General features: G+C 60.6%; 1 protein-coding gene across 4 annotated transcripts in view; it reads right to left on the bottom strand.

Moving 5' to 3' along the window:
* The window catches only part of CACNA2D2 (calcium voltage-gated channel auxiliary subunit alpha2delta 2), a 128,010-nt gene that overhangs the window by 23,156 nt on the left and 78,300 nt on the right, over positions 1 to 26,554 (bottom strand). For all 4 annotated transcript variants that reach the window (XM_075548993.1, XM_075548997.1, XM_075548994.1 and 1 more), the window contains exon 4: positions 4,976 to 5,035. In XM_075548993.1, coding sequence (XP_075405108.1) covers positions 4,976 to 5,035 — 60 coding nt within the window. The remainder of the gene's footprint in view (positions 1 to 4,975; positions 5,036 to 26,554) is intronic.

Genomic DNA, 26,554 nt, shown 5'->3' on the forward strand with positions numbered 1-26,554 from the left:
GTGCACCCCTTGGAGGCTGTGCTGGGACCTGCCTTCGCCTGGGCCACCCCTGGGCCACGCCTAGGCCACCCTGCCAGTGGCTCCCAGGGCCCCTTTTCCCTGTCCTACTGCTTCACAGTCTAAGTGGAGGGCAGGTCGTCATGGCACCTGAGATGTGGGCATGCCTGTGTGTGTGAGACAGACAGACACACAGGCCTCCCCCTGGGCAGTCAGTAGTGTGGGGTGGTGGCTGTGTGTGTGTTGTGCGAGACAGACAGACAGGCACACAGACAAACAGGCCTCCCCCCCGGCAGTCAGTAGTGTGGGATGGTGGCTAGGTGTGTGTGTGTGCTGTGAGAGACAGACAGACAGACACACAGGCCTCCCCCTGGGCAGTCAGTAGTGTGGGGTGGTGGCTGTGTGTGTGTTGTGAGAGACAGACAAACAGACACACTGACCTCCCCCTGGGCAGTCAGTAATGTGGGCGTTGGCTGGACAGGGTCCCATTTGTAAAAATACACTGTGAGCAGGGTCAGCTTGGTGGGACATGGTGACATGTCCGTGTGACGTGTGATCAAGGGGGCACTGGCACAGGGGCTGGGCTCCGCCCCCGGTCTGGACACGTCTGGGCTCCTGAGCAGAGTGAAGACCCAGGCAGACACCACTCCGGCCCTGCCGACAGGGGCCCCTCTCTTCAGGGAACTGGACTTCCTAAGCGTGGGGGGTGTCAGGGCCAACTCCACTCAGGGGTGGGTCCTGGCTCCCTCTGATCTTTGCACCTCTATAGCCACACAGGATGGAAAGGACCCCCCGGGGGGAGGTAGGCAGCCTCAACATCTGACATCCTTCTCTGTCACCTGATGCATAGGGGTCACTTTGCTCAAAGTGGACAGAGGGTGGCGGGCATCGGCCACACGTGTCCCTCCATGCTTGGGCAGGCATGCAGAGACCGTCTGTGCATGTGCATGTGCATGTGGGCAGCACAGGCTGAAGGGGTGAGCATGGGGTCAACATGGGGAGCAGCAGTTCTGGCCATGTCTGCTGCACTGGATGGTGGCTGTGGGTCTGGCCAGCCGGGCTGCACCAGTGAGGATGCCTGGCCTTCCTGCCCTGGTCTACTGCCAACTGCGCTCAGCCAAGAGGACCGTGTTCTGAGAGAGCCGGCTATCGCCGGCTTGGCAGAGAAGCTGGATGGCTGGGGCAGGCCTTCAGGCCAGGGCGGCCACCTGTCCTCTCCAGCCGCCTCCTCTGATCTGACTCAACTTTCATTTATGCCCCAGGCAGAGCTGCCCCCCCACCCCCACACTCCCTAGGGAAGGCTGTCTGCCCCATCAGACTCCAAGGACAGGATGAGCCTCCAGAAGTCCTGTGGTGGCCCTGAGGTCCTGGGGACCATGGCCTGGCCCAGCTCCTCCCAGGAGGTGGGCTAGGTGGCAGACAATGCTGGCACAGGTGGTGCTGGCACCAGCACCGTGCCCAGCAGGCCGGCATCTTCATCTGCCCTAAGTGTTATGGGCACGGGAGCACCTGCTGCCTGTCTGCTGGGCCACGGGAGGTGCTGTCTGCTCAAGAGGGCCCGGCTTTCCTGGCCTCCCATGGGCTGGGCCAGCCAGGACCCTGGGGTCAAGGGTGAGAGGTCTCAACGTGAATGGGGAGGGGGTTAGGGGCTCCACACTCAGCTGTCACTCCCGGCTCTGTCCTAGCATTGACCCTCAAGACTGAGGGCTACTCAAGTCCCTGGGCTGGGTGGGGCACTTGGGCTGTGTGGGCCCCCTATTGCCTGTTCATCTGCATTTGCACGCAGACCCACTATGTGCTGCATGTTAAGGGTAGGCCACACCTTGACTCTAGTTGGCACCTCCTCTGCCGGACGCCAGCCTCCCCATCACATAAGGTAAGAAGACGGGGGCCTGGCTGCTCCTGGTCACAGCGCACAGGGCGCTCGGCTGTGCTGAACTGCCTGGAGCAGGGACCCCTAAGATACAGGCCTGGCGCGGCCTGAACTGGGAGCTGCCTGTGAGGGGCATCAAAGATGAGTGCTGTGGGCAGCCGGGGCCAGCCCTAGGTTTGGGGGCCAGAAAGAGCCCTGATCTGCAGTTTTCACCCTGGATTTTGAAGGAAGGAGCAGGGCCCTTCCGGGAGGAGGCCTAGCTTGGATCAAGGCCCCGAGCCTCTCTTGCGTCCTGCAGGCTGGGGAGGAACATGGCCCCTTGCATGTCCCCTCCTGAAGGTCACTGGGAAGGAGAAGGGTGATGGGCCCATAAGGGAAAGCTTGCCCAGCCTCAAGCCCCTGCCCCCTGGCAGCAGCTACCACCCGCCTCCTCGCATCTCAGGCTGAGCTGGCCGGTGTGGGGCTAATGGGCCCACCAGGAGCGCTAATGCTGCCCAGCCTGGCAGCTGTGGCAGGTGCAGGGCCTCCTATAAATAGTAATGACCCTGTAGCTTGGGGTGGAGGTGACCACAGCCCTATCCCACCCGAGACACCAGCAGGACAGACAGACAGGAGGACTATGGGGAAGGTGGTGTGTGCTGGCAGCATGCAGCTGGGCCCAGCTGGCCCTGGGCATGTGTGGCGAGGAGGGGGAAGGGCAGACACGCTCTACCTGTGGTCAGGTCCAGAGCCGGATGGCCAGGTCCCACCCCTACACATCTCAGGACAGCTGTACTCCGGGTCTGAGGGCTGGCACAGCACATGCACCCACACCCTCGCCAAGGTGGCACCTTGGAATTGACTATGTGACTCACCAAGAAAGAGCTAACAGGCTGCGCCTGCACTGGCCACTTCTTTCCCAGGTGGTCACTGAGCCCGAGAGGGACCGTGGCCTGGTGCCCAGGGAGCAGGCCTTAAGCAGCATCGCTCAGTGCCCACCCTTGTCTGGGAGAATTGCCCCTGCTTGGGGAGTGTTGATAAGCCAAGCTCCGGGGGCTGCAGGAGGGGCAGGGCTTGCAGGTCCCATCTCTGCCCCTCCTGGGAGGTGTGTGTGGAGGGAGCGATGAGTTTGGAATGAGAGCCAGCTGTGTCCCAGTGAGGGTCCCCATGCACAGAACGGGGTGGGGGTTTGTGAGGAGCTGAGCAGCAGCCTTCCAGGGAAGGGACAGGACAGCTGGGCTCTGGATGCAGAAAGGAAAGGGCTGGAGCTAAGTGGAGGGGGAGGAAAGAGGAGAGGTGGGCATGTGGAGAGCAGGGGCTGGGCCACTTTGGTGCCGTACCTGGGAGGAGGCCGCTACGTGCAGGGTCATGGTGGTGGTGAGAGAGAGAGAGACTGGCTGCTGCCACCCATGTTTGGAATCCAGGGGCTGAGGAGGCCCTGGGCCCAGGGATGGACTGGGGAGAGGGAAGAAGCAGGCGGGGACCAGCTCTGGGCTCCATATCTCAAACTCGCTGCTGACTCACTGTGAGCCGCGAGGAGGGAGTAGAACTGTCCCTGTGGGCTAGGGAGACTGTAACTCTTTACAGGAGTAGAAAGCTTCACCTTTCCTCTGCAGAGCGGTTAGCGGTTTTGAACTGCTGACCTGGTGGGAGCAACCTAGCTCGTAACCACTGCACCACGAGGCCTCCTTAGCAATGGGTGTCATTGGCTCATTTATTTATGCACTGAAAAAATGATGTCCTCTGAGGTAGTTTATTGTGCCAACCTGGCCGATAAACACATGTGGGGTTAATTGAAGGACGGAGGGATAAATGGCTGGGTGAGCCTCGGCTTTTGAGTTCTCGGGTCTCTTGCTTTCTGATGGTCGGACCAGGGTGCAGTTACCTTAGTCAGTTGCCTTCCCTGCTTCAGCTGACAAGTCTGACTTCCTACAAGAGTCTTGTTACAAGACATTCCTGAGGAGAAGCCACATGGACCTACCCCGATGCAGCCCTGGGTGCTGGAGCACCTGTGTGGAGACCCCTGCCAGCGCTGAGATGCTTACATGTTCACTGACTCAGCTTTCCTCCTGCAGTCAGCATCATTGCGTCTGCTTTGTGAGATGGAGGAGGACTTTGTGGATTGGTGTTGGACATATGGGTTAATGTTGGACTTGTGGGCTTGGGCAGCACTGGGTTGGGATGTTTTCTTGATAAGCACTTAACCTTTATATAAAACTTGCTCTTACACATGAGTTTCTATGGACTTGTTTCTCTACAGTACCCAGACTAACACACTCCTAGCCCCACGTCAGCTCACGCAGGGCAACATGGGCAGTCTCCAGGCCATGGAGGTAGAAGGTCATGGTGTGGTCAGGTGGCTCAGTGGGTGGGGGACTGGGAGGACAGGGCAGGCTGAGGAGGCCTGGGACACGGCCACCAAGCCGCTGGCACCCAGAAACCTGGTTGTGCACTTCTGCCACCACAGGTGACTTGGGCAGGTCTGGCTACCTGGTGCCTCTGTTCTCTGGTCAGGAACTTAGGGCTAATAATCGGACTGGCTTCTTAGTGACCACGGTTTGGGGAGTTGGAGGTCCACCCCACTGTGTCCACCTGCCTGTGAGACCCTGGGTGAGCCCACCCTTCTTGAGGCGCAGCCTTTTTGTCTGAAACAGGGGTCTGCTCACCCCTGGCTGCCCACATCTGACCCAGAGATGCCACCAAGGCCCAAGGGGACCTTCTAGAGATGGCCTGAACTGCGATCTCAGTCCCAGGGTCTCCTGGGAAGACTGAGCCCTCCTCTTGTCAGCATCTCCGCCGGTCAGTTCTGCAAAGGTTCCGACCGACAAATCCTGCGGTCAAGAGAGGCGTCTCTTCCAAGAAATCCGGCCCTCCCTTTAACGGCGGGGGCGGCACAGGCTTCGTCGAATGCCACTTCAGAAGGGCATGGCTGCTCCCCTCCTGAGACTCCATGTTCCCCGGCACTGGAGGGTGGGGGCGGGGGAGCCTTCAATGTTTGCTGCAAGGTGACCGTGATGGGGCTTTTCTCCACAGAGCCCCAGCACCTCCAGGATGACTGGGCACGCTCTCAGCCCTGCTGAGAGGCCGCAGGCTGGAAGGGGCTGCTGAAGGTGCCTTGACGCCTACCTTGATGTTGTCCTGCCAGCGATGGGCTTTCTGGAAGTTCTCCGCGGCGTCGGCCAGTCTCTGGGGGGTGGGGGGGGGGAGAGGAAGAGAGCAGAGGTCGGGGAGGAGTAAGGCAGCCCACTGGGGTCCATCTCTTGGCCTCCTCCGCCCAGGGAGGGTCAAGGACCCCCTCCCTCCCAACAGGGGGACTCTTTGTTTTGCTTTTTACATTTTGTGGTGGCTTGGGTAAAAGTTTACAGAGAAACCCGTGTCCCACTTGGTAATGTGGATACATGTTGCTCGCGACACGGGTGGCAATCCCTCAATGTAACAGCGCCTCCCACTTTATCCCAGCGCCCCCCATTTCTGACCGTCCCTTTCCCTCCCCCTTCCTGCCTCCTAGGCTTCATTTTTGGGGGAATGCTGCCCTTTGGGCCCTGTACAGCTAGTGGTCCTGTGGCAGGGTGTGTGTGTGTGTGTGTGTGTGTGTGTGTGTGTGTGTGTGCGCCCCATGTCACAGGCCCGGTGGCTGGAGCCAGACCGTGACTCAGCAAGATGGGAGGGGCACTGGGCACGTGGATTACGGGGTTGGTGAAGACCCCTGGGGTGATCATCAGCTGCCAGGAGAGGGAGTACATCTGTCTTGGAAGAGGGACAGCTGGGATGCTCCTAGGAGGCCGGATGGTGAGGCTCCGCTTTCTGGGACTCGGACGGGTCCCCAGGGGCCCTCGGAGGAGGGCCTCCTGCTCGGTCAGGTAGGGGTCACGGCGGCCGGAACAACAGGCTCGGGGATGACAATGGTGTGCGGACAGCTGCACATGGGAACGCCATGACCCCATGGCCTGACCCCATGGCCACTCATAGGAACCATGACAAGAACTGGCTGAGAGGTGATGGGCCCAGGGTGGTGGGTCTAACTAGGCTGGAGGGGTGCCTCAGGGGTCTCCCTCTCCTTAGATCACTCAAGTCTGGTCTCATGTTTACATTTTTAAGGAGTTCGAGTTTTGTTGTCTATCGCCCCTCCTCTGCCCAGGACTTTCTACGATGACCAGGGTGGCTGGCCCTGGCCACTGGGTACTATCTGGGTTGTCTGGTCTCAAGCTAGATGGTCTCTTTGCAGTTTTGCTCTTCCTCACGTGTTTTGCTCTGGACAGACAGACAGATAGACAGGTAGTCCTTGCATCTGAGATGGCTGCTCACGAGCTTGTGAGTCCTTGGTCCACCAGAGGCTCCTGGGCCCCAACATGGCCAGTATCCCCCGCCCACAGCCACGTTTACACAGGAGGGGTGAGGCCTGTGCAGAGACCCAAGTGGCACCCCGTGGGACTCCAGACCACTCAGCCAGAGAGCTCCGAGCCCTATTGACACTCTCAAGCACCCCAAACCAGTGTCACCCCAGCACCAAAAGGAAAAAACTCCAGAGTGCTCCCTAGTCCCCAGTTGGCTCAGGGCCAGCAGGAGGTGCCCACTCCCTACTGTCCCTCTCCCTTACTTTCTGAGCCCTGTCCTGGCACTGCCAGGCTCCCCAAGCCCTCTGGGCACACACCTGGCCCATCTTTGGGGCTCATTGCAGCCACGTCCACCGGCACGGCCCGGTGCCCCGAGAGCTCTGCCAAGCATTGCCCATCTCAGACCCTGTCACCGAAGGCCCTGTTCACGGCTCTGGGCTCCAAACTGGGCCACACTCGGCTCTTGCTTGGGGTCTCCTTCCAAGAAGTCTCGGGTCTCCCAAGGATGGGGCTGAGCCTGGCTCTTCCGGGCTTCCCCGCAGAGCTGCGTGTGATGATCAAGACGACCCTAGAGGTGCTCTGTGGGCCGACAGCATGCGTGCATCTGCCGCCGGCCACCGAGGGCCCCGTGATGGACAAGGGCACACAGCACAGAGACGTCCAGCAAGCTGCCCGAGGTCATGCAGCCTGCGGCTGCACTGGAGCCTAGAGCCCAGCCCTCAGCACCTGTGGTTGAGCCCCACCCACTCCAGACTACCCTCTGTGGGGTCTGTCAGATCCAGTGGGGGACTGAACAACTCAGAGGGAAGTTCTGACCTCCTGCCCCTGCCCCACGATGCCATCTGGATCCCAGGAGCACTGTCCTGGGTGGAGACCTGGGGTTTGGCTTGCAGGCCCCGTCCCCTCAGGAGTTCTCCCACCTTGGCATTCAGGACATCAAGCCCCACCCACCGGCCCAGACCTGATCTGGCAGGCGGATTCCCAGAGGGAGGTTCTAATAGAGCCCGGATTAGGGGATGTGGGCTTGTGTAGGTACAACCTCTGACACGGCGGGCATCGTGGCACCCACTCCGGGCACCACCCTCTGCTTTTCTGGGGCAGACCCTACCCCCTACCACCCCCCGACACACACGTGCAGACAGCTGTTTCAGGGTCTTCCCTCCTCCACCTGGGCCCGGGGGATGTGCCGAAGCCCACAGACTGAGCCTGAGGGGCAGCTCTTGCAGAAGGGAGGGGAGCGGGGGGTGGGGTGGGGGTGGGGTGGGGGGTGGGGGCAGGGCTCAGCTCAGTCACTAGCTGGGGCTCACTTCTCACGGAAATGCCAAGGGACGGATGGGGAGGCCGGCCCAGACACACACCAGAGAAGGTTCCAAACTCGCCCTGAGGAGCTGTCCTCTCCTCCCTCTCAGGCCTGGCCTCTGGCCATGGGCACCACTGGCCGGGAGAATGTGCCATCCCTGTCCTCCAGCCCCCCCATCCTCCCTCCTCCCTCAGCTCCTGGAATCCCGCGGCCTGAAGGCCCGGGTCAGCCCACTGACTCGTGAATAACGGCATCACGGTTGCCACGGCAAAAGGATTATCTTTAATCCTCGGTAACGATCAAGCCATTATTATTTTTCAGTGTTACAGATCAATCAGTCCATCCCGGGAGCTGGACGTGGGAGAACTGCTAACCGGTCAGGCCTGGTGGCATGAAGGAGGTGCCGGGGCAGCTGCATGAGGGGCCGTGGGCAGCCGGGGCCACACTCAGTCTACTCGCCTGCCAGCAGGAGAGGCAAGAGGGCCAGGGTCACCTACCGCCGTGGTGCCCGAGGGGCTCCACGTGGGGACCAGAGCTCCCCTGGCCCTCCACGTCCTGTCTGCACTGGTGAGAGTGACCGTCCCCTCTCAGGGCTCAGGAGGGAACCCGGCAGGCCCAGTGCTGGCCGAAGGTCAGTCCTGCGGAAGGTCTCAGCCAGAAGCTGGCTCTGCTCTGCTGTCCTGTCCTTCTCCTTGGCCCCCCACCTCTGTCTCCGGCTCTAGATGCCCATCTCTGTCCCTGCTGGGCACTGGCCTGACACCTTAAGTCAGTGGTTCTCAATCTCCCTCGTGCCGCGACCCTTTCATACAGTTCCTCTTGTGGTGGTGACCCCCAACCCTAACATTATTCTCGTTGCTACTTCACAACTGTCATTTTGCTATTGTGATAAATGGGTGACCCCTAGGAAAGGGGTTGTGACCCACAGGTTGAGAACCGCTGGCTTAAGGGGCGGGGTCTTTAAACTTAGATCCACCTGCCTGGCCCAGGATGGGCGGGCACTCAGAGCCTCAGGCTGACCCTGACCCTCCCCCAGGTTCAGTCTTCCACTGCCCTGCGCCCCGACACCCCACCCCGCCCCTCCTGCTGGCCTGGGCAGGAGGAAAGAGAAAGAAACCAGAGGAGGGGGAGGGGCGGAGGGCAGGGGAGAGCCGCCCAAGAGTCCTAGCGGGCAGGCAGGCTACACCTGGCTCAGTCCACTTGGAGGGCTCTGAACTCTGCTGGCTCCCCCCACCCTCAGGACTTGCACACACGCCCCCTCCGAGCCAAACCCTCTCCCAGGTCCCTCTGGCCTGCCCACTCCTTCAGCCTTGAGTTGTAAGCTTAAACTTCACCTCTTCCCAGCCCTCGGTGACCTCTGCCAGACCCCCTTGGCCAAGACCCACCTGTCTCAGAGCGGGCTCCCCACACCCCAAGCCCACAGCTCAGTGACAGCAGTGTCTGGCACCTGGCTTACAGTAGGTGCACAATGAATGCTATACAGTAGCCTCACCAAAGGTCAGGGCACCTCTGGGCCTGGGCTCAGACCTGGGTCGGGTCTGGCTTTGCCAGGCCAGCTGTGTGACCCCAGATGTGTGCTCAGACCTCTCTGAGCCTCCCCCTGGGGAGAAGCTAGGGCGAGGCAAAGCCCACGCTGTCCCCACCAATCCCCCCCGCCCCATTGATCACTACCACGGCATGGTGGGCATTGGTGTGGGGCTGCTCCTGCCAAGACCATCCCGGCAACAGCGAGCATTGCGGAGCGATGATCCGAGTTTCACTCCACAATCAATTTCCGTTCTTACAGGAAAGGGCAGGGGTGACGGGCCAAGCACTGAACTCCCCTGGGGGGCAGCCCCTTCCCCGGGCACCTTTAAATTTTACTAAGTCAAACTTGTTTCAATTGCCACAAAACCAAGGCAGGCAGCACCTGAGAGAAAAGACTTGGGTCGGGGGCAAGCGGGGTCCCACTGCATGCTGGGAGTGCACTCAGGCTCCCTGATCTTCTTCTCCATCGGCGACTCCCCAAAGACTCCCCACCCACTTCTCCTCACCTAGGAGCACGCTGGCCCAGCCAGATCATCGGAATCGCTGAATAGGAGTGGGTTCTTCTACTGAGGAGCCTCCACCCCCCACCCCCAGCACTAGCCTAGCTTGAAGGGGCTTCAGGGACTGGCCCATCCAGCCTTGGGGACAGACAGTAACAGTTTTTGGTCTTAATAGGTAACAGACACTCTCCTCGCAAGAGGCCGTGCAAGGCTTAGGATAAGAGGCGCTGAGCCTGGGGGGCAGGATGCTGAGATGGGGCACTGGGGGCTGAGCTGTGCAGAAGCTGGGACGGGGACCCCGAGGCCTCGGCGACCCCGAGGCCTCGGCTGAGTCACAGCCTGAGAAGGAACTCCACCCCCTCGGAAGAGACACGCCCCAGGGCACCTCCCAGGGCCACTGGTGCGGGAACCCCCCACCCTGAGAGCTGGGCTTGTTGCCCCTTGCTTTCACAGGGGGGCGATGTGGGACGAGCAGTTCAAACTCACCGGCTGCGCTGTGGGAGAAAGAGGAGTCTGGCTGCTCCAGCAATGACGTCCCGTTTCCGGGAGCTGAAAGCAAGGACGACCACAGAACCCCACTCGGGGAGCGAATGGCAGACTGGATGGGGTAGACACGGCCAGAAAACCAGCACCCAATCATAAGAATATATCATAAGAATGAAGGTTCTTGGACGGTGGGGGGGGGATGAAGGGGAGTTGAGATCAAAGAGTTCAAGAAGAAAGGGAATGTTTGGAAACGGATTGTGGTAGCGATTGTCCAATTATGCTTGATCCAGTTGAGTCACGGGATGTCACAGTATCTGAAAGCGCTCCCCATAAAGTGATTCATTAAAGAAAGAAGAAAAAGATGAGCAGTTTCAGAGACCGTCCTCCGGGGTCCCTGTGGGCCCCAAGGGAGGAGGCCTGGCGGCACAGTGGTTACTCCGGGCTGCGATCCGTGTGGTCGGTGGTTTCAAACCACCAGCAGCTCCGAGGGGGGAAGAGGGGACTTCCTATTCCAGCAACAGCAACGACCTTGGAAACCTGCAGGGGCACCGTGACCGGGCACTGGCCCCTTGGTGGTGGGCTTGCTGAGGAAGAGTCCCTGCAGGGGCTTTTTCCAGGTGAGAGGGAAGAGACAGAGGACTGTGGTCCTCCCCCAGACCCCTGGTGAGGAAACAGTGGGTGAAGGGGACTGTCACAGCCCTGTGACCTTGGACAGTGACTGTCCCGGGGAAGGAGACAGGTCCGGCCGGTGCAGCCTGACTAGGCTGGTCTCAGGGCCCCAGACATACCCCTTTCTACCAGAGTGGTTCTTCTGCCCTGTCCCCAGCATGGGAGACCTGCGGCCGGCCTCCCCGATGCTGTTCTATGCCCAGCCTGACTCTGGAATCACCGGGCCCAGGACAGGGTGCCTAGCAGCCCCCCACCCAGTGCTCACTGCCGTCACTGGCAACCCTCTCCACCTGTGGGCTCTGGCACTAGCTCTATATTGTGCACTGATAGATACTAAATACAGATTTCCAATTTCCAGAGCTGTTATGGTCTAATGAGTAAATAATATACATATTTAAAACTGTCTAAAAACATATCTGCATAATTAAAATATCTGCATAATAATGAAGCGGGAGGCAGCGAGGGAGGAGGGAGCTGGAGCAGCAGGCTGACAATAGGGGCCGGAGTGCAGGGGGGCGTGGGGTCCTCCTGGCCGAAGCTTGAGTGGGCACTGGTCTGTTCACCCACCACCTGCCCCAAGAGGGTACATCTACGGTCACAGGCATGGATGGCCCGACTGGGCCCTGTGGGAGGAGCACTCGTGGATGGGCAGATCCTGTACAATAGCTGCCTTGACCCCGTACTTAGCTGCCCCGTCCGCCAGAGCACAGGGTGTCGGGCATCCAGAGCTCGATGGGCTTGCATGATGCCCCCACCACCCGCCTGACCCCCTCCCTTGGTTGGGTTCGAGGATAGACAGGAGTGTGCCAGGAGGCACGGACCGGGACCGGTCTTTTGAGCACCATGGGTCATGGAGGACCCTGGAGGCTAGCCTCCCAGTCAGGTGCCCAGCAGCTCCCCCAACCCCCACAGCTCATGGGGCCAGGAGGAGCCTTCCACTTTGCTCCCCCTCTTCCTGAGGCCCTTCCCTCCTCCTGGTCCCATCCGTACTGGACACATTGGCTCCTGCCCTCTGACATCTCCAACCTGCCTCTTCTGTGTTAACGGGGCTTCCAGAGCCCAGGAAGAGCCGTCACCGGAACAGTGGTGGCAGGTGAGGAAGTGGGGAGAGGACGACCCAAACTCCGAGTACATTTCCAGCAGCAAAACCGCAGGGGACAGTCCCCAGCCAGCGACCCAGGTGCCAGGGGCAGGAGGAGGGGTGGGGGGGAGCTGTCACGTGAGGCTCACGCTGTCCTCGGAGGCGGCGGGCGCCCTGACCTTTCCCTCCCAACGGTGGGCGCCCTCCACAAGCAAGTTTTAAAAAAAGAATTGGCAAAATGGATTTTTTCCCCCTCCCTTTTAAAAAAAGGTCAGAATACGTGTAACAGGGAAAAACTCATTCCGAGTTCCAGCTTCCTGCGGAGGGGGTGCCTGTCTCTCCACCCCGGGGCCTGGCAGGCGGGCGATCGGGGCTCGGGTGCTGATTCCTGGCTTCTCAGCCCTGCCTGGCAGCAGAGGAGGTTCTGGGAGGAAGATGGGGCTGGCATGGCCTGGAGCATCGTGGGTGGCGAGGCGGATGTCCTAGAGCCTCCCCTTAGACAAGACAGGGGTTCCCAGAACACCTTGAGGCTCAGGGATGCCTGCCAATGTTGCCCAGGTCGAGAAGCCACTCAGAAAGCCTTGTTCTTCTCCATCACACGTATTTTATCAGAAGAGGGGCACTTAATCGCAGGAGGTGGGGGACATGAACTCTGAGACACACTCCTTCCCAGGGGAGGACCAGAGAGGACTTGCCACCCACGGGCCACCATGCAGGCCTTATACTGGAAGCAGGGCGGTGAGGGCTGGGTGCACTGTGGGACATGCGTGTGAGCAGTGTGCATGGGGGGAGGAGAGACCCTCCCGCAAGCACCCCTGCCTGCTAAGGACCAGACTAAATGACAGACCAGCTGCAGGACCGCAGGCCAAGCCCACACCCAGGCCCAGCTGGTCTGGCCTCTGAGGAAGACTCCTCCCATGGACGCTTCAGCTCGGCCTGTTGGCTGCTTGTGGAGGGAGGGAGTGGTGGGTACCTTGTCCCTGGGGATGTGTGGGGTGCCCCGGAGTGCAGGCCTGGTTCTTGGGGCCACAAATATCTGCCTTGCCCAGTGTCCTCAGCCCGGAACAACTCAGTTAAGTTGGGAAAAGAGCTTGGGCAACACGCTTGGCCCAGGGCTCGGAGCCCAGGCCTGCGGAGGCCAGTCTGGATGGAGGGCTATGCCTGTGGGAGGGGGACAGGGGCACGAGAGGCTACCAGGGCCATACCTTGTTCAGTCTCGTGGGGGTCGAGAACTCTCCAACCTGGCTGGCCCCTCCCCAGCACCAAGCCCACCACTCTAGGGTGTATCTACTCTTGGTGAGTGAAGTCTAGTCTCAGAATTTTGCCCGGTTTTTTCCCATGCAATTAGGACCCTGTATAATTCACTAGTTTCTTTCCCCCCACTTTTTTTTTTAACATGACAGCCCATGCAGACGGCATCAGGTGAAGATGGCAGGTGGGGGGGCCGCGGGGGGGGGGCTGCCAGCCGCTTTCCGGAGAGGGGGACAGGGTGACGCCTTCTGTACTGGGCGGAAGGTGGAGCCTGCTTCAGCCTTCTTTCCTCTCGCCTGGTCCAGTTTGCTGGAGATGGGGGCGAGCCACTGCCTCCAGGGCCTAGGGGGAGGGGTCCTGCGTTCCAGTGGCTCTTGTAGCACAACATTCGAGGATGGTCACTCTCACCACCACCCCCATCCCTGTTTCTCACCTGTGAAGCCAGAACCCTGCCTGACCCGGGCCGTGGGGCCCTGTTCCTCGACCTCCCCTGAGGGGTCTCCTGATGGCCTCTCCCGGCAGCTTCTCTCTGGGGTCTGCTGATCTTCGCTTCCCCTCACCCTGGAGGGCACCCGGGGTGGAAGCCTGTGCCAACGGGTTGTCCCTCTCTTCAGTCCTGCCTCTGCTGTGTCTGCCAGCACCCTGATCTGGCCTCCAGCCTGCCTGGTGCCCCAGGCACGGACTCAGGCGGCACCGGAGTGTCCTGTTCATCCGGCCAGAGAATATGGGAAGCACCGTGGCCTGCCGGGATAAGCCGATCCGTCTTGAAAGAAGGACAGGCAGCAAGTTCAGCCTTGGAAGCCAGGGTGGGGGTGGGGGGTCCTTTCACGTGCTCTGAACACGGGATCAGGAGAGTCCAGGCCCTGGAGAAGGGCACCGTGCACGCTTGGTGTGGTAGTAGGGTGGCGGAAACAAGGAAGGACCCTCAACGGGATGAACATGGACGGGCACAGGGGCTGCAGCAACGGGCGCCAACGGAACCTGTGTGAGGATGGGACACGGCCAGGAAGTGGTGCTTCTGACCTCTGGCATCAAATAGCACCAACTCCCCCAGTGTCACTCTTTGCCCACGGCGTCTCCCAGAAGCCAGTCCCCACCAAAGCTCTCCCTGCCCACCATCTACGGCACAATCGGCTTGGTCCAGGGCCTCCCCGACCCCTGCTACCTGACCAGCTCAGGCTCAGTCTCCACTCAGCCACTTGTGCCCTCCAGATGCCGTGACCCCCCTTCTTTACCTTCCGCCACCCTTGAGGAGGCCCTGCAAACCTTGCTACTCTCCCCGATGCTAACCTCTGTGCCTGGGCCGCTGCTCACACTGGTGACTGCCCTGCCCACGTCTGGTCCATCTTTCCTCTGGCCCTCCTTCACCAGCGTGCTCCAGAAGCCTACCGACCTATCTCCTCGAGGAAGCCGGGCACCCCCAGAGTCTGGTGGCATCCCCATCAACTGGCCGCGCAGCCCTGGGTCCAGAGCTGAGCCCCAGCCAGCTGGGCTTGGGGCAGCCTCAGGCCCCTCTCGTCGTGGTCAGCTGGGGGAGGGAGGAGGAATGGAAGTGAGGCTAGGTCCAGAGGCCCCTGGGACACACAGGAGAGACAGGCAACAGGACCAAGGTGCCACGAGGGTGATGGCGTGGCTGGGTGAGCTGAGGCTTGGGATTAGCCCTCCGAGGGGCCGAGGATCGCACCAGGCCTCTGCATTGCTGGTGTCTGCTATTCTGGGCCTCGGGAGAAGGTCGCCACAGCTCCACCCAGCTGCTGCAAAGGCACAAGCTGATGGGGGCCTGGCTGGGTGAGGGGATGGAGCCCCATCTCCTAAGGTCAAGCTGAGAGCTTGCTCCCTGGGGAGGTGTTGCTCCCTGCCCTGGGCCCAACTCTTCTGATGTGCTCCGATGTCATCCGTACACCCTGTGCTCTCCGTCTGCGTGGCTCAGGGATAGGGCACGGTGGGGGGTGGGGGGAGAGATGTGACCCACCCTCTTGCTTGTCAACAAACATCACTGACCACCTACTGTGTGCCTGGCCTATGGTAGGGGTGAGGGGTGAGTGATCAGCAAAGTCAGGCCCGGCCCTCCATGTGCACCCTCAGGGAGCCCTCATCTCTCACAGACTTTCGTCCCAAGGAGCCCTGGTGGCATGGTGGGCTACGCTTTGGGCTGCTACCCACAAGGCCAGCGGTTTGAGTCCACTAGCAGCTTTATTGGAGAAAGACGATGCTTTCTGGTCCTGGAGAGACTGACAGCCTGGGTAATACACAGTGGCTGTCGGGCAGAACAGACTCGATGGCAGCATGCACTGCAGGCCTTTGTGCTACGAGCTGCCCGGGATGTCAACCGCACTCGCAGAAAGGGGAGGGGGTGGAGCCCTAGGAGGCCCCCCTGCTTTGAACTGCATCCCTACCTTCAGCTCAAGCAGTGCTTCCTGAGCCGGAGCCCTCTCCTCCCCACCCCACCCACCAGAAAACAGGACAGCTGAGCCTGAGACCCCAACTTAACTCTCTCTAGAACAGATCTGTCTCGCCCCGAGCCCCCAGCCACCACGCTCCCTTCCCATGATGTTATTTTTATACTTTTTCCTAAAACACAGCCCAAGCGGGCCCTTCTCGACTCTATTAACATTAGAAATCTAATCAGTAATCAGGCAGCTCATAATTTTCTGATTAGCTCTGATTAGGCCCAACCTCAGAAGAGGGAGTAGGCCTGAGAGGAGGCGGGGCCAGATGAGCATTGGGATGTATCTGAGGGGCCTGGACTGGGCTAGGGGAGTGGGCCAGAGGGGACGAGCCCTGGGCGACCTGTCCCCTGCCCTGGGGGAAGCCACAGAGCCTGTGTGAAGCCTAGGGTCAGAGAACAGGGCAGCAAGGCAGGCTGGGCCCATGGACTTCAGCACCATGGACAGAGGTGGGAGGATGTCCAGTGGTCAGTTCATGGACCTGGGCCCCACCTTTCCCAAGCCCCTCACTGAGGGGAGACAGTGACACCTGGTGTAGCTCTGAGCAATGGTGACAATGGCAAGGAGGGTGGGTCACTTTGGAGGGCTATGAGAAGTGACCTTGGGCAAGAAAAATCACTCATGACAGGGCACTAGCACCTGCCAAGACCCCCGCCAAGGCCTGGCTTGGTGATCGCCACCGTCACTGTGGAGACCACGATGTCAGGGCCGCTGGCTCCAATACCAAATGGGAGGCCGAAGCTCAAAGAATGGCGGATGGGGAGGATGGTCCAGTCCCCAGCCCCAGCCCCAGCTAGGGGAGTCTGGACCTTGACCGAGGCCTCTCAGGCCAAGACTGGGCCTGCCTCCGGCCTGCTGGTCACCAACCACTGTGACATGCTCACCTCGGCTACAGTGTTGGCCAAACCAGACCTCCTAGGTTGAGCCGTAAGTGGACCCTGACCCAGCTTGGCCAGGGAGCTCTCCAGCCAGCGCCCACCCTCCCAGGCCCAGACTTCTGAAAGCTCCCTCCTGGGGTCCTGGACAGGACAGAGTCAGCACGGCTCCGCCCCACCCTGGCCTGGCAGCACCGGCCACTGCCTCCATCACATGCAAGCTTGGTGCCCTCTGGTGAAATGCAGCAGCAGCTGGGGAGAGAAGCATGGCTAATGCCATGCAAATTGGCACGGAGGCAATCAGCCCAACTCTAAAAGCTGCCCCACCGGCCGCAGGCTGGCTCATTGTCTTTGATGTCAATTTGCATCTCATTACCCAGAAGGCCGGGCGCTCACTGGAGGTTAAAAGAAAAAGAGAACCAAGGAAGCCCCACTGAGTCCTGCCTCCAGCTGGGGTGCAGTCCATGGACCTGCCTGGTGGATGGCCTCAGAGGGCTGCTCCCCAGGGAGCCTACTGCCCCATCACCTCACCACTGTCCACACTCACAACCTCTGTCAGTAGCATCCCCATCATGTGTACAACAGCTGGTACCCCATGACCACCACTGTTACCCCATCACCAGCACTGTTACCCATCATTACCCTGTTACCCCATCACCAATGTTACCTCATCACCAGCACGGTTACCCATCACCACTGTTACCCCATCACCACTGTTACCCCATCACCAGCACTGTTACCCATCATTACCCTGTTACCCATCACCAATGTTACCCCATCACCAGCACTGTTACCCATCACCACTGTTACCCCATCACCAATGTTACCCCATCACCAGCACTGTTACCCATCACCACTGTTAACCCATCACCACTACTTTTACCCATCATCACCACCATTGTTACCCCATGATGACCACTGTTATCCAATGATCACCACTATTACCCGATCACTTATCATTACCCCATCACAACCAGTTACGCCATCACCACCACTGTTACCCCATGACCACCACTTACATGTCTCCCATCACTGCCAGCGTTAGTACACTGCCACTCTGCGACCACAATCAGTCACTTCTGCCAACGCCACCCCCATCACCACGCCCCATGTCACTCCCAGCATCCCCTGTGTGGGAAACAGAAAGATCTCTCCCAATTCATCGCCCCCAAATATGTTAGACTTAGGACACTGCTTGCAGTTAATGGTAGATAATTGTCAAGTTACTTCCCTGAAGGCAGTCAATAGAGGACTACTGTCTGGGCCCACCATGGCTAGGCCTGCTCCCTGCTGTTAAGGACAATGGGCTACCACCCTCACCACCACCACCACCCTCACCCTCACGCACAGGCCAGTCACCTCTGCCTCCTCAGGAGCCCCCTCACCTGTGACCCCCGGAGAGTGGGCGGATGAGCTATCACGCATCAGCTGTCTCTGCTGTCTCCCTACAGCATCATCTGGCGTCAGGGGACCTGCCAACAAGTGAGGCAGTGCCCAGAGGCCACAAACACCAGACACCCAAATCTGGGCTGGACTTGCACCGTGCACTTCAGGAAAGAAGCTCCTAAGCTGGGGGGGTGGGGTGGTGGTGGGGAAAAGAGGCACACACCCACTCTGGCAGAGGATGGGGGCTTAGTTTATGGCCCTAATTTTGGCAGGGACTCGAGACTGGGCAGAGAGAGGTCAGTGGTCACACGGTTACTTGGGGCAGAATCAAGATCGGCTCCCAAGTGGCGCACCCACAGGAAGACCCTCTGTGCTGAAAGCACCCAGCACTGTCTACTGAGAGGACCCACCCTCTGATCAGTGAGAGTATTGATCGGGGTGGCAGCACGGCCTGGCTGCCTGTCCTTGACCTGCCACCTCCTGTCCTCCACGTCTGCTGCTGATGGAAGTCCTTATCTCTGTGGCCTAGCTCGCAGCCCTGGACGTGGCCCATCTGAAGCCTGGTCGAGGGTGGCTCTGCAGGGTTCCTCCTGCCCAAGGCATGGAGCCGCTTCTCCAAGAGCAGGACACTGTCCCAGGTACCTCTGGTTAGGGCCAGGCATCCGCTCTGCCGTCCAAGTAACCGAGGAAGCCGTCAGCCTGGGGCAGGCGTGCATGGTCAGATCCAGCTTGCGTCACTAATCTCCAGCCAGGGCCTCGGTCCTCCCTCTGCCGGCCAGGATCTGCGTGTCACATGGGAAACGGACGCCTCTCTCGGATCCTTGATAAGCCCCGTTCTGAAACGGGGTCTCTAATGCTCCCAGCAGGCTCACGAGACTGCGCAGGATGAAGGAGAATGCTGAGTACTTGAGGTCTGCCCTGATGCCACCTGAAACTCTGGGGGGACCCTTAGTTGGACCAAGCTGGAGGGCTTCATGGAGGAGGCAGTCTGGACCCGAGGTATACACACTACTGTGTTGCCCATCAGCCCAGTCAGTGTGCACATCACCCTTCACGCGGGCTCCCTCCCAGCCCCGCAAAGTCCAGCCAGCACTCCCATCCCATGACTAGGATGTCAAGGCACAGAGGGGGAGAGCCACTCGTCTGGGGCCACACAGCAATCAAATGACAGTGCTCACATGGGAACCCACCACTCCCTGCCTGAGAGATGAGGCTGCCCAAGACAAGGTGTGTGTGTGTGGGGGGGCGGATGAGGGGTTCCTGCAAGGCTCACCCACAAATGGGAATCAGAACCAGACCTTCCCACCAGGTTGTCACCTTGCTGGGTGCCTACGGCCCACCTGTCATGGCTCACCATCTCCGAGTGGACACGCGGGCCCTAGCTGGCCCGGGGGCGCCGCTGGGGCATGGGTGGAGGCGGAAGTCAGACAAAGGGCTGGAGGGCAGGGTGGGCCCCAAGGCTGCCAGGTGGAGGCACCAGGGTGAGCATGCTCTGCACACTGGCTGCGCCCCGCGGCTGCAATCAGCCCAGCACTTGGTTATTATGAGGGAAGGCGGCCGGCGGGACAGCTGGAGCTGTGGCGACAACGTTTAAGGCGTTTGTCAGAGCCGTGGGACATGGGCTGCCAGGCGCTAATGGCTTCTGCCCGCTGCTGCCAGGCGAGAGGAGGGCGGGCAGGCGGAGGCAGTCTTGCTCCTGCCTGGGCCCTGTGCCCACCCCACGCTGTGAGGCTGCTCCAAAGACAGGTAGGACCCACCTGGGCCTCACAGGTGCCTAGCAACAGTCCCAGCGCTGCTGGGGAGGGCGAGGCAGACGCCTGCCTTCAGGGGACACTGCTGCCCCCCCTGCCTCCACCTCCCCTGGGTCCAGGCTCAGGGGGACCCTTCTGCTGCTGGCTACCCCCAAGGCAAGGACCACCTGAACCCCAGCTGGCCAAGGTCACCTCCTCCCGGCACTCCTCAGCTCCCCGAACCTCCTGCCAGGTTGGCCTTTGTGGTGAAGCTGCACTGGCCAGGGGGCTCCCCTCTCCTGGCTGTGACGGGGCAGTGTGCCGCCCGCCCAGGGCGCCTGAACACGTCAGGGAGGAAGCGTGGGGACACGGGCTTATGAAGGGTGAGGAAGAGAGGCCAATCAGGGGGTGGGCGGGAGAGGGCGCCCGGCTGGAAGACGAGGAGCCCCTGAAGGGCAGGTCACAGCAAATGGAGGGAAGGGCCAGGGGTGGACAGGGAGGGAAGCCCCAAGGCTGGGTGGTGGTATGCAGCTGGAGCACCCAGAGACCTGCCATCAAGGGTGACCGCAGAGTCCTCACTTGCCCAGCACCATGCAACGCCCCCCGTGGCCCCGGAAGAGCAGGCCCCCTTTCCGCCCATTTTGCAGATGAGGAGTCAGAGGTACAGGAGGTGAGAGCGCTTTGTTAAGAACCCCAAAGACCAAACTTGCTGCCGTCGAATCCATTCCATCTCACAGCGACCTCGCGGGACCCAGCAGCCAGGGGGTCTCCCAGACCAGCACTCTGGATCTGAGTAGGAGCCCCATCTCTCCCCTGGGGTGCCTAGTGGTTTTGAACCGTCTGTCCACCATGCTGCCGGCAGTCCAGCATGTCACCGCTGTGCCGCCAGGGCTCCAGTCAAGGAGCAAAGGGCAGCCCAAGGACTGAGCCTGGCACCTGGGCTCCCTCTGCTCTTTGCCATCTTTGCCTCAAACTCTCCCTCCGCTGCGGGGCTGGGGCTGGGAGGCCGACTGCCAGGGGAGGAGACTGGGGCTCAGAGGCGGTAACTCAGGGAGCCTGGGACCACAGTCTGAGAGGAGGTGCGGAAGCGGTTTCTGGGGCCTTCACTGAAACACCTCCCTACCCCTGTCAGATCCTCGGTGGCCCCTCTAAGGAGGAGGTGGGACCTTCCAGTCTCTGTGGACCAGAGAGCACGGGACCCACGGAGCATGGGCTGTGGAGGAATCCGGGGCAAGGAGAGCTGGCCACCTGGGCTTGGCCTCAAATTGACTGCACGACCTTAGGCCACTTGTCCTCCTGTGTGGTCTCAGGAGTCCAGGGCACGGGCTGAGGCAGGATGTGGTGGCGGTGTGGGTGCTGAACACGGCGGGGCTGTGTGTCCTGCCCACGGTCACACAAGGCCTTCTGGAGCCCTGCTCCCCATGTGTCCAGTGTCCAGTGGTACTGCTAGGCCCAGCTGAGACTCATGACCATGCTGGGCTGCTGAGTGTCACCCTGGGGCTCCCCTGGGGCGAGTCCGCACAGGCCCGCGGGGGTCAGTGCTGGTCTGCATTCTTGCATTTGCTTCCCTTAAGATAGCCCTACAAAGCTGGTCTCTTGGGGGTAGAGAGGGCCCTTGGCCCCTGCCAGTCCAGCCCAGCCCCCCTCACAGGGCATCCAGGCCTCTGGGTCACCCAATTCCAAGCTGCTGCTCCAACTACCTGGGCCTGCTGCCCCATCTCCAGGTCTGGACTCCAGCTGGGGGGAGGATGGGTTCCTCTCCTGGTCCTCCTGCCTAAGGAATTCCAGGCACAGGAGCCCCAGGGGCAAGGGGGTCAAGCAGGGGTCCTGTGGCTCCGGCCTCCCCTGGGGGAGGTCAGCTTTCCAGGGCGGGCAGCGGACTTGACAGTCAACGTGGAGGCAGGCCCGGAGGACGGAGGCTGAGAGGAGGAGGAGCCTGTGTGTAGACCTGTCTGCACCTGAGGATGTGCGTGTGGGCGCAGGGCAGTGCGGCCTACCCATTCCTTCCCGCCCTGCCGGCCCCACGCCACACAAGAGGGGTAAGGCTGGGCTGCTTCGCTGGGCCTGTTGTCATCTACCTGCTTCCTTCCACAAGGAGCCCGTCCTCCTGCTGTGAGACCTCCATCCAGCTGACTGCCCACCAGGTGTCCTCGTGACCACGGCGGTCACTTATGGGTGCCTCCTGGGTGTTGTCACAGTTCCGAGGTGGGGTGAGGAGAACAGTGGAGGTTCTTGGCCCCTAAGCTGGTGGAGTCAGGACCCAGAGCCCAAGCCCACGGGCTCAGCGGCCACGCTCAGGCCTGCAGCACCCGCAGCTCCCATGGCATGCCACCAGCGTGACCAGCAGCTTCGGGGTGTGGGGGTGGGGTCCTATACAGAGCGCTGGCTCCGAGGCCTAAGGTCACGGGGAGCCCCAGCAGTGCCCCTGGGAAAGTGCCTCCCAAAGGCCACTATGTGGGGAGCCAGTGTGGCGTCCTGGGAGTTGATCCGCATGCCTGGTCTCCAGTCAGAGCACAGAGCAGTGGGCACTGGGCAGCTCTTCCCTGTCTTCTAACTGCCCGAGGCTGCGAGTTCACGGGAGAGCTCACCCCATCTGGCCCTGCCGACGACGCTGGCCTTCACCCCTCCGCCCCGCCCAGTGATCCAGGCCGAGCTGCTCCAGCCTTTGCTGAATGAAACAGAAGCACAGGATGCCAAACCGCTCCTGTCCCCTGGAGCCCGCCGGACCCACAGGAAGGAACACTGGGCAGGAGGACTGACCCTCCGAGTGCTCCCAGCCTCCATTTCTCTGTCCTGTGGGGACTCCACACAGCTGGGCATGGGGGGGGAGGGGGGGAGGGTGTGGAGTGGGCCCAGGGCTGCTCTGGGGCCCTGCTCCAGGAGTCCCCGCAGCAGGCAGGCTGGCGGCATCTGGCGGGCAAACCCTTCTCCCTGGAAAAGTGAGGCACTTCTTAGTGAGATAACGAATTGCTCCATTTAGATCGCGATTAACCTCCCCCAATTACCCCATTTTCTACCACATTTCACCAGATCGAAGTCCCCTTCCGCCGGCACCGCACCCCGGCAGCCCCACCAACTCGCGGGGCAGGCGGGTCCCTGACAGCTGGGGTAGTGTCCCTTTTTTTGGGGGTGTGTATGGAGGGGTGGGGTACTTGATGCTGCCGCCGCTGCTCTGAAGAGTGGAGATTTTTATTCCGTGTGTTTTTTTAGCTCATTCTTTGGAATAAGGATGCAATATGGGATCAATTTTTGATGACAGTGAAGTAAAAGGGGAAAATGGTAGCAATTTTCTCTTCTGAACATGCCCTATTTAATGGAAGGATGTCATGGTGGAGTTTTATCCAGAGGAGAGAGAGGACCGGCGTCCCAGGGACTCAGGGCCAATCAGTGATGCTTGGCGGGCTCTCAGCCTGGGGGTGGCTGCCACCCCCCTCCGAGTTCTCCATGTCCCTATTGGAGTGGCTGCTGGAACTGGGGCTCAGACGGGAGAGAACGAGGCTGGGGGCTCCACCGCCCCTTTGCAGGTCCGGCTGGTGTGGACCGAGAGCTTCCAGCTGCCCCTTCAGGCCCCCGAGCCTGGAGCTCTGCTGGTTTCAGCCGGCAGCCGGACCGCAGGGAGACCAGTGTTAATTAGAGTTATAAAATCCCGTCCGGCTGCTGTGGCTGCCTTTGTGTTAAACCCAGGGAGCTGAGCCTTGGAGGCCGCAGTGGTGGTGGTGATGGGGTGGAGATGGTTGGGGTAGGGAGGGGGAGGGGACAGGACAACATAGCAGGGGGCGGCCATGGCTTGCGGCCCCTTCCCCTGTCTGGGTCAGAGCTCAGGGAGGAGAGATGGTGGTGAGGCGGGGACCTCGGGGTGGAGGGCTGGTCATCAGGAGCTGTAGCAGAGGGCACTGCCGTCTCCGGTTAGAAGTGAGGAATGCAGCTTCTCAGGTCAGACCTGGGCTGTGTAGTCGTCGGGCCCTGGGAGCAAGCCTGGAGGAATCTTGGGAGCTCCCTGAGTTGGGGTAGGCTGGCCCTACTGTCCTGGTCCTCTGTTATAATCTGCCCCCAGGTGAGGTTAAAGCCCCCGGGCTGGATGGACTGGAATCCAGGAGTGGGACCAGCACATCTCCACCACAAAACCTACCTTCCCCCTAGCCCACCCACCAGGGAGCCCCTGGAAGTGGTAGCACCCCCACAGTGGCACCCAGGGCATCCTCAGGAAAATGCAAGCATCCAAGGTGGCCCGTGACACCATACACAGACATGCCAAATCCACGTGGGCCCCCACAGAGTCCCTGCTTACAATGACCCCAGCCCCACTTCTGTTCAAGCTCAGGACCCACCCAGGACGGACACTTCCCACAAAGTTGTGCCAGAGGGAAGCACAGCCTTGCTGGGAGCCTTTGTCCTTCCTCCATTCCCTGAACCCACGAAACAAGCCATTCAAGACCCAGGAGTGACCTCAGAGTCCTTACCCCAACGGTACAGCAGCCTGGCCAAGGGCAGGCCCACCATGTCCTCCAGTGGGAGGGCAGCTCCCCATCCCCAGTGTCCTGCAGACCCCAGGCTGGGGAGGAAAAAGGCTGAATGGCTGGGCCTGGTGTTGCAGCGCCTGCCTGCCCGCAGACTCAGCCCCGCCTGCCACCTCCCTCCCCTCCTTGGCTGTGGCCAGGCCTCTGAAATAATTAGCAATTCTGCTCGACAAAACGCTGGCCCGATGGGATCATAAACTCCAACATCTGTCAGAAGAGAGAGCTCCTATGGAATTGCCAAGAGAAACATTTTTCTCCTCATTCAATTCACATTTAGATCGAAAACAGCCCCTCGAAGTCTGTGCCAGGCCGGCGGCAAGGGGCTCCGGGAGCCCACAAGCTGTTCCACGGCCCTGCAAAGGCTCCGGTGCTGGCGATCACTCACTCAAATTAACAAATCATTTTATTTAGAAATGAAGAGAATTTGTAAGTGACGGATGGCTCGAGAGCAGTGGAGGAGGAGGGGAAGGCAGCCATTGGTCCTGCTGTTACTTGGGAGCATCCTGACCTCCCCCCCAGCAGGAAGGCCTTGAGGAGCCCCCTCGCGGGAGCCAGCACTGCCCGTTCTTAGCCCCCTCGCGGGGCAGGCAGGTCAGGGATGATGCCTCCATTCTTGGTGGAAAACTGAGGCCCAATGGCAGCCCACGGTCCCCAGACACTACTGCCAACCAGAGAAGGGCACAGCCCACCTGCAGTAAGGGAGCCCAGACAGGGTTGGCCCTTGGCCCTGCAATTCCACCTTTGGGCTGTGCAGAGAGGGTCACGTCTTGGGTAAGTCCAGGGTTAGGTTGGGTTAAGGATGAGTCTTGTGACACCCCTGAAAACAGACACCCTGGAGATTTTCCATCTATATAACAAAAGGTATAGACTTTGACTGCCAAGCGCCCTCCCAGCTCTGAAGACTGCAAACCAATGAAAGTGTCAACAACAACAGCGCAACAAATGAGTCCCAGTCCTGACCAAGCACCCGCTCCAAGAGCCAAGAGCCTTCCGGGCCCATGAGCCTCTTACCAAGGACGTCACTGCCCTGTCTTACAATTTCTCAGTCTGCTGTGCACGTCCTGAGACGGGGAGAGATGTCTCCCTCTTCCCCCAGCCCCATGTCCACAGCATCCAGCACCTGACAGCCGCCTGGAGAATGAAATGAACGAGCGAACGAATGAAGGGCCTTGCCCGCACAGGTGCTCCAAATGTCCCCGATTGCGATGATCCTCACACCGCTGCCTCTGCACATGCCACCCGCTCTGCCCGCATGCTGGTCTCCCCCTCCTGTGAGGGCAGCGTTTCCCAGCTCCTTCTGCCCCATGCAGCTGCCCCTGCTCTGTGGCTGGGCTGCCCACATGGGCACCGCAGAGGCTTATGAGCACTCAGTGGGTACACGTGGGCATGGACCGCATGTGTCTGTGCGTTCACAGGCTGAGTGTGCATGTGTGGCTGTCCACGGGCAGAGCTGACGTGTACACGTGGGTTTTGGACAGACGCATGCCTGTGGGTGCCCAGAGCGTGCTTGTGGGGGGCGGCGGGAGTGGGGTGTAGTGGGGTTTTCAGATGGCGGGGGGTGGGAGTGGGGTGTAGCAGGGGTTTTCAGATGGTGGGGGGCGGGACTAGGGTGTAGCAGGGGTTTTCAGATGGCGGGGGGGCGGTGGGAGTGGGGTGTAGCAGGGGTTTTCAGATGGCGGGGGTGGCGGGAGTGGGGTATAGCGGGGTTTTCAGATGGTGGGGGGGGCGGCGGGAGTGGGGTGTAGCGGGGCTTTCAGATGGCGGGGGGGGGGGGCAGCGGGAGTGGGGTGTAGCGGGGTTTTCAGATGGCAGGCTCCTCTCACTCAGTTCTTTAGACTCTCCCAGCTGCCCCCATCCTCCCGTCTGGGAGACCCTGGCCCACCCTCAGCTATGCGCATGGGCATGCATGGGAGCAAGCTCCAGGCATACAGACAACCCCTCTTTAGTATGCACGGACACACACACACACACACACACACACACACACACACACACACACTCTCTCTCTCTCTCTCTCTCTCTCTCTCTCTCTCATACTCCATTTGTTTCTTGGCCCGGGTAGGTCCCACCACCAGCTGTAAACTCTAAGGGGCACCGAGTTCTCTTTTGCTGACCTCGGAGGTGGCTCAGGGTGACCAGGGCTGGGGACCCAGGGAGATCTACGGCCGCCTGCTGTGCTCCCCATCACCCGTGCACAGGCACTGCCCAGTAGGCCCTGGTGCGCATGGGACAGCTTCTCAGTTGGTGCGGGTTTCTGTGGAGCTGCACTGGAGCCCTGGGGGAGGTTTCTGCCTACTCATGCTGCCAAGCAAGACGGAGGGCTAGCAAGAAGGGGCAGGAGACTCCCAGAGCCTTGCTCGGAAAGCTGTGGCCCAGGCTAGGAGATGGGGGCTCAGACCCGGAGGCAGGGGGAAGCTCCTCCTCCTCACTGCCTCCACCCCTGCTCAGGCTCTGGGTTTGTCCCTGCCAACTGACGTGGGACGGGAGTGCTGGACTCTCTTGTTTTGTGGGGGAATGCCCAGCTCCTGACCCTAATACCACCCTTGGAGCCCCAGAGCATCTGTAGGGAGATGGGCACTGCCCGAGGGCTGGCCCAGGCGCTCAG

The sequence above is a fragment of the Tenrec ecaudatus genome, chromosome 4 (assembly GCF_050624435.1).
Source record: "Tenrec ecaudatus isolate mTenEca1 chromosome 4, mTenEca1.hap1, whole genome shotgun sequence".
NCBI classification, from domain to species: domain Eukaryota; kingdom Metazoa; phylum Chordata; class Mammalia; order Afrosoricida; family Tenrecidae; genus Tenrec; species Tenrec ecaudatus.